Source organism: Carlito syrichta, unplaced genomic scaffold, assembly GCF_000164805.1.
Source record: "Carlito syrichta isolate Samal-C Ts95f unplaced genomic scaffold, Tarsius_syrichta-2.0.1 Scaffold305619, whole genome shotgun sequence".
Lineage (NCBI taxonomy): Eukaryota > Metazoa > Chordata > Mammalia > Primates > Tarsiidae > Carlito > Carlito syrichta.
The window spans coordinates 75,953-83,638 of record NW_007249715.1 but is presented as its reverse complement, the minus strand read 5'-3'; the positions used below and the strand labels follow the sequence as shown (position 1 = coordinate 83,638).

The following is a 7,686-nucleotide window of genomic DNA, read 5'->3' as shown; positions in this document are numbered from 1 at the left end:
ATGGCCACCGCAGCCTCGACCTGCTGGGCTCAGGAGATCCTTCCGCCTCAGCCTTCCAAGTAGCTGGAACTACAGGTGCGCACCACCATGCCCAGTCAATTTTTTTTTAGTTGGAGTCTCACTCTGTCGCCCAGGCTGGAGTGCAGGGGCACGCTCACGGCCACCCCAGCGTCGACCTGCTGGGCTCCAGCGATCCTTCCGCCGCAGCCTTTCAAGTAGCGGGAACTACAGGCGCGCGCCCGGATAATTTTTTATCTATTGTAGAGCCAAGGTCTCACCAAGTTGCCTGGGCTGGTCTCGAACCTGCGGGCTCAGGCAATCCTCTCACCTCGGCCTCCCAAAGTGCTGGGATTACAGGCTGAGCCACAGAGCCCGGTCCCAGCTAATTGTTTGATTTACTGTAGAGACAAGGTCTCGTCATTTTGCCCAGGCTGGTCTCGAACCCCTGGGCTCAGGCAATCCTCTCGCCTCCGCCTCCAAAGTGCTGGCATTAAAGCCGTGAGTCGCCGTGCCCGGCCCTGCAAGCCAATTTTGAGACAAGCTGAAACAGGAAATCCTTTGCCTCCCGTGCTTCTCGGGCTTATCGTGATTCATTCACCTTCTCTTAAATTGCGGTCGGTTATTTAACGTATTTACGCATGCGCGCTCCTGCCGACTGGAGCGGGCCGCTCGGCCCGGCGGTCCCGCCTCCCGACACCGGCCATTGGCCGGCCCTGCCAGCACTCTCCTGATTGGTGGTCCCGGGCCGGGCCTCCTTGCCTATCAAGGTTGGCGGGAAAGCGGCGGCAGCAGGGTAGAATGGCGGCGCCCGCGGACTCGGTTTGCGGCGGCCCCGCGGCCGTGCGGCTGCCGCGGTCGCCGCCGCTCAAGGTGCTGGCGGAGCAGCTGCGGCGCGACGCGGAGGGCAGCCCGGGCGCGTGGCGGCTGTGTCGGGCGGCGGCAGGCCGCGGGCCGCTGGAACTGGCGGCGGTGTGGATGCAGGGCACGGTGGTGGCGGCGCGCGACGGCGAGGCGCGGCTGCGGGACCCGAGCGGGCCCTTCTCGGTGCGCGGCCTGGAGCGGGTGCCGCGCGGGCGGCCCTGCCTCGCCCCAGGTAATGCGCGGCCCCGCGGCGCCCTCCTTCCCTCCTCTCCGCCGGAAAGTTGCAGAGGCCAGATTCGGGTCTTGCCACTCTGCCCCTGCGGAGCGGAGCGGAGACGGCCCCGCCTCCCGGCCTTTGCCCTTGCCGGTACCCTGCCTTTCTGTCCCTCCCCCAGGCGATCCTGCTGATGACAAGCATCCCCTGCTGCCCGTTTAAGACTGCAGGCTCGTGAGACTCTCTGGGGGAGGGGCCCTCCCTACAGGCGGTTTGCTTTTATCCCCCATCAGGTTTGGGGGAATACTGTCCTAGGAAACTTCTGCTCATCCTTGACATCTCAGCCTAAAGGTACTTTTCTCAGGGAAGTCCTCCTGTCCCTCCACGGAACTCTTAGGCTGGAGTAGCTCATTAATGTTCTTGTCTGAAACCACTGAGGCTCAAACTGGAGAAATGCATCAGAACCCCCTGGAGGGTTTGTCAAAGCCCAAATGGTTGGGCTCCACTCTCAAGGTTTCTGAGTGTTTAGGTTCGGTGGGGCTGAAAATGTGCGTTTCTAACCAGCTCCCAGGTGCTGCTACTGCTGGTCTGGGGGCTGTACTTTGATTTATTTTTTATTTTTATTTGGTGGGTGGGGGGCACAGGCTGGCCTTGAACTCTTAGGCTTAAGCAACCCTTTCTCCTCGGCCCCAAGAGTAGCTGGGACAATAGGCCTGCACTACTGTGCCAAGCGCTTGGACCGTATAGTACTTTAAGAACCACAGGGCCAGCCAGGCGTGGTGGCTCGCACCTGTAATCCCAGCACTTTGGGAAGTGGAGGCAAGAGGATTGCCTGAGCCCGCAGGTTTGAGACCAGCCTGGGCAACTTGGTGAGACCTCATCTCTACAATAAATCAAAAAACTAGCTGGGTGTGATGATGCATGTCTGTAGTTCTAGCTACTTGGAAACCTGAAGCGGAAGGATCACCAGAGTCCAGCAGGTCAAGGCTGTGGTGGCCGTGAGTGTGTCACTGCACTCCAGCCTGGGTAACAAAATGAGACTCCAACTCAAAACAAAAAGAACCACAGGGCCAGCCTGACCTGCTGGAGGGCAATGCTATGTGGTTCTGACAGCTATCCTCAGCATCTGGCTCAGTGCCTGATACATAGATACTCCAGGAAGCAGGTGTTGGAGCGACAGGCATTGGGCACCCAGGATCTCATCTCGCTCATTCACTACACTGTTAACTGAGCATATTTCGTACACCAGCTCCCATGAGTGGCACCGCGCTGCCTCCAAGATCCCGAGAGATAAGGCCTGCTAGGGGGACAGATGCAGGGATTTCCCAGGGGATGGCTGACCCCAGTGGAGCGATGAGGAGGTGGCCCTGGGAGGCTTCTGGAGGATGTGAAGTCTGAAGTCAGTAGGCCTTTCTTCCCCTTGGCTCCTCCCCCCGTAATCAGGCCAAGGTCACTTCACCCTAAGGGCCATCCTGCTCAGTGAGTCCTGGACCCTAAACAGGCAGAAGTGCTCTGGCCTGGGCTGCTTTGGACTCAAACTTAGGTTGAATTCTTGGTTCCATCCTTCCCAGCTCAGCTGCCTGGAGCACTTTTCTTAACTTTTCTGGACTTTTGCTCCAGAAAAAAAAGGGACTGATAATTCCTTCTGTTCTGTGGATTCCATAAGTAAACAATTGCCTCAACACAGGATGTGGCCCAGGGTGTGGGCTCAGAAAGGTGTGACCTGTTACTTCCAGACTCATCCATTCTATCCCATCCTCCCCTGCCTTTCTCCTGTCTGGCCCCAGTGTTCCTCCTGCACAGGGTCAGCAGAATACAGGCCGCCTCTTTTCACATGTCCTGAGGACTAAAACTGATTTTTATACTTTTTTTTTTTGAGTTGGAGTCTCATTCTGTCACCCAGGCTGGAGTGCAGTGGCACGCTCACAGCCACCACAGCCTTGACCTGCTAGGCTCAGGTGATCCTTCTGCCTCAAGTAGCTGGAACTACAGGCACATACCAACATGCCCGGCTAATTTGATTTATTGTAGAGATGAGATCTCGCAAAGTTGCCCGGGCTGGTCTTGAACCTGTGCACTCAGACAATCCTCTCACCTCGGTCTCCCAAAATGCTGGGATTACAGGCGTGAGGCACTGGGCCTGGCTGGTTTTTATACTTTTAAATGGTTGAGTCATGGCGTGTGAAAAGTATGTTAAATGCAAGTGTCTGACCCTAGGCAAAGCCCCTTGAAGGCAGGCGTGGACAGTCTCATGTCCGTCCCAGCCCTGACATAAGCCTGGTGCCCAGCGAGTCCTTCAGTGTGGAATGCTGGGCATTGGTGACCCTGTGTGTTGTACCCACCAGCCTGGTTGCCAGCTAGCAGGGGCCATGTTATTTCTTCTTACCGTTTAGTACCAAATCTTGTTTGACAGAACTGGGTCACTACCTTCAGGTGGGGAACCAAGGAGGTAAGCAGGCCACCAGAACACAGAGTCAGTGTCAGGATGAGCTCAGGGTGCTGTGGCACAAAGGAGGACAGCGGATCTAGGCTCAAGGGTCAGGGAAGGCTTCCTGGAAGAGGCAGCCCTGAGGATGCGTTGGAGTGACCTACAGGGAGCAACACTCCTGGGTAGCTTGGAACTTAGAGTGTCCTGGGACGCGGGACTTTCAGAGTTAGATGGGACAGTTGGGCACCCTGTGTCTGCGTGCAACTCCATGGAACAAACAGCATGTGCAGAGGCCCAGAGGCGAGAAACCCAGGGGCCAAGGGGGAGCCTGTGCCAGTGGGCAGGGGTAAAAGGTAGGCGGGCCCCCTCCTGATGAGCCTCTCAGGGAGGCTGTGTGTGCAGGGACCTGCCTGCCTCGAGGTGGACTTGACTCTCTGCTCACGGCACCAGGGTTTATCCTCCCTGCTCCTGTTCTGAACGCCCAGGAGTTGGTTTCCATAAACGCCAGGCACCGAAAATGCAGAGCTGAGACAGGGACTCCTGCCTCCACGTTGCTCCCGTCTGAGGCGGGTTGGGGCAGCCACGCTCCCCAGATGAGCTAGGTGGGCCAGGCTCTAGAGGTGGGGGCTGGATCCACTGCCGCAGTGAGTGGGACAGTTTGGGAGAGGCAGAAGCTGCCAGAAGACAACTGGAGCCAGGAGTGATTGGGGCACGAAGGGAGGAGTGGGGGAAGCCAAAGGAGAGACCACTTCCCTGCTCCAGGTGGGCGGAAGGTGGGTAGGAGCAGACAGTTGCAGTCAGCTGGCGCTGTGAGCTCGTCCACCTGCTGTGTGCTTTCCAGTGAGTATCCTGAGCTTCTCCTGGCTGGGGACTCCTAGGCTTGTCCTTCCTCTTCTAGGTCTTCAGTGATTTTGTGTTTGAGGCTTCTGCCTCTACCGACACTTTTTTTTAAAAGAGATACAAGTCGGTCAGCCGCCATGCTGCTCTGTAAGCCCTGGCACCCTCCCAGTTCAGGGGAGATGGATCCCCTTTTCTCTCTCTCTCTCTCTGATCTACTTTCTAAACGCATCATACTCTCCAATCTAAAAAAAAAAAAGAGCGAGAAAGAGAGAGATGTAGTTCTCACTTTAATGCTGAGGTTGATCTCAAACTCTTGACCTCAAATGATCCTCCTGCCTCGGCCTCCCAAAGTACTGGGATTACAGGCATGAGCCACTGTACCTTCCTTTGCCAGAACTTTAGGGCCATTCAGAAGCCATGGCAAGTGCCTTTTCAGAACTAACCTCTGTCATGAAGGGGCCCAAGTAAATCTTTAGATGAGCCTTAAGATACCTGAGTATCTCCTGCCAGGAGTCATACAGAGGATCATGAATCGGCTTGCCTGGCTCCCTTCAGTCAGCCCTGGGCCCCACACACAGTGCGATGAAAGTGGCCCTCAGGGGTAGCAGTGGGGTGGACGGCATGCCTCTCCTTCTTGTGGTGTTTGGAATTTTGTGTGGGTCAGACCAGCCAAGTTTTGCTTTCAAGGAGAGTCACTTCCCCAGGGGAATGGGAAGAGAGACACGGTTAGTATGTTGTTGGATCATCCGATGGCAGCTTGCCCTTCTGTTGACTTGCCTGCATGTGCCCAGCAGTGGTTGGGATAGGACTGGGTGACAGGGACAGGTCCCAGCAGCTGGAACACTGGGGTGGGGAGTGTCCTGCTTGCCTGACATTTTTTTGGAGGGAAAATCGGGTTTGCTGTGGAACAGTCAGAGGGTGTCTGCAGAAAGGGGACCTATTCTGTACACAGAGATGAGTCACACGCTCCAGCATTGAGCAAGGGACAGAATTAGAGAAGCACTTGGCTCTGCCCACTAAGAGCAGTCTGTCTAATCACAGCTTATGCTCCGAGGTGAGTTGCTTCCATCCGTGGGCAGAGGACGATGCACTGACAACTTTGTCTAACATGTTAAAGTCTGAAACCAGAGAAGACGCAGCTGTCACCTTCGAGTCAAGTATGTAACTCGATGCTGATGTGTGTACATCCTCTGGCTGCTGGCGGCCTTGCATTTGGCTTTCTGTCTCTGTCTCCTTCTCTCTGATCAAACCCTTGAAGGCCTGGGTCTTTTGGCGCCCCGCCCACCCCTTGCTGACATGAGCATCATTCCGGGCTTCCTTTTTCTAGGGAAGTATGTGATGGTGATGGGAGTGGTTCAGACCTGCAGCCCCGAGCCGTGCCTTCAGGCTGTGAAGATGACGGACCTTTCTGACAATCCCATCCATGAAGACATGTGGGAACTAGAAGTGGAAGATTTACACAGGAGCATTCCTTAGGTCATGCTGGCACTGTCCTTATAAACAACCCAGGGTCCAAAACACTCAGGTGCACATACCGTGCGGATTTCATGGAGATGGCTCAGCGTGTCTTCCTCAGAAGTTGCTCGGAGGGCCTCGAGCTGGCTGACCCTGGAGTCCGGCTGTTGGGATGTTTATGTGCTGGCTTGCTTCGGTTCATGCTGCCCCCTGCTTTGACTGTTGCTGATGAGAAGCAGATGCTGCATTCTTTTCTTCTCTCTGGTTTGTGTGTGCTAATTCACTCTCCCTAAAGCACACAGGCATCTCATGTTGCGTTTTCCAGAGTTTACGAGTGGTAATGCTTTTTCCATGACCGCCGCATCCGTGCCTCACAATGCAGATGTGAATCTCAGCCGCTGCTGTGGTGATTCAAGTGTGGTTTGGGCAGGAAGACAGACTGCAAAAGAGGAATGACATCAGGGCTGCTCGTCCTCTCCATCAGCAGCTCACAAGTCAGCTGGCATTTCCCAGCACTGGCACCGCGGCCCTCACAGACACACCGCAGCCCTCACAGACACGGTGCCTTTCTGCTGCAGACACTGCTCAAACATGTCTGGTCCGTCCCCCAGATAAGGAAGCAGCACCTTCTTCCTTCATCAGAGACGTTTTCCCAATTTCTTGTCCAAATAAAAAAGAGCATCAAGATTGAGGACAACGTTCACCCTCAGCTGAACTGATCCATAACTCTGGGCGAGACTGCAGGGGCCGCCTCCTGGCCTAGAGTTCCTGTACCTCCCGTGTGGAGTGACTGCTGTGACGGGTTGAATGCTGGGCTTCTGCGTGCTGCTTCTCACCATACCTGGTTTTCTGTAAATATGGAGGGAGGCAGCTCTGACCCAACATTGCCTTGCAGTTTTGCCTGGATTATTGATATCCGAAAATCAATAAATGTTTTAATAAACTGTATGCTTTTTTTGGTAGACTTTATTTTTTTTGAGTGATTTTAGGTTTCAGAATAATGGGACAGAAAGTAGAGGTCCCAGCACTCACACCCCACTCACTCCCCAGTCAGACCCCATTCACATCTCACTCATAGCCCATTCCCCACTCACACCCCACTCCCCGTGTCCCCTGCTACTCACGTGTCTTATTAAGTGGTACATTTGTACACTTGATAAGCCAATGTTGATGCCTTATTAACCGAAGGCCACAGTTCACATTAGGACTCACAGTTCACATTAGGACTCGCTCCCAAATGCCTATGACATGCATCCACCACAATGGGATCACCCAGGGTCGCTTCCTGCCTGAGACCTCTATGCTCCCCACACTCACCCCTTGCGCAACCCAGCCCGCATCCACTGAGCCTGTGCCTGTCTCGATGGCTTTGCCTCTTCCAGAGTGTCACAGTTGAATCGCACACACAGACTGTTTCTGGACCGGCTGCGAGTGTGCCCATGAGGGTCCTCTGTGTCTCCCTGCAGCTTGATAGCGCATCTCTCTCTATCGCTGAAACATGTTCTGTGGTGGGGGTGTGCCCCCACCTGTGTATCTAATTCACCTACTGAAGGACATCTTGTTTGATTCCAGTCTTTGATGGTTATGACTAGAGCTGCTGTAAATACCCGTGTCAGGCTTCTGGTGGGCATACGTTTCCAGCTCACTGGGGTAGTGTCTGGGAGTGTGAAACTGCCGGAGTATCTTCTAATGTGGCGGCATCATTTTGCATTTCCACCAGCAGTGAATGAGGTTTCCTGCTGCTGCATATCCTTGCCAGCATTTGGTGTTGTCAGTGTTTTGCATTTTCTGTTTTTGTTATTTTTTTGAGTTGGAGTCTCACTCTGTCGCCCAGACTGGAGTGCAGTGGCCGCTCCCGGCCACCGCAGCCTCGACCTGCTGGGCTCCG

The 7,686-nt window shown here is 54.9% G+C and overlaps 1 protein-coding gene across 1 annotated transcript; it reads left to right on the top strand.

The window, feature by feature from the left end:
• Positions 1–772: 772 nt before the first annotated feature.
• On the top strand, positions 773–5,849 carry RMI2 (RecQ mediated genome instability 2). Its single transcript, XM_008061801.1, has 2 exons — positions 773–1,093; positions 5,671–5,849. The coding sequence occupies exons 1-2, from the start codon at positions 799–801 to the stop codon at positions 5,817–5,819; spliced, it is 444 nt and encodes a 147-aa protein (XP_008059992.1). The 5' UTR covers positions 773–798; the 3' UTR covers positions 5,820–5,849.
• Positions 5,850–7,686: the final 1,837 nt, after the last annotated feature.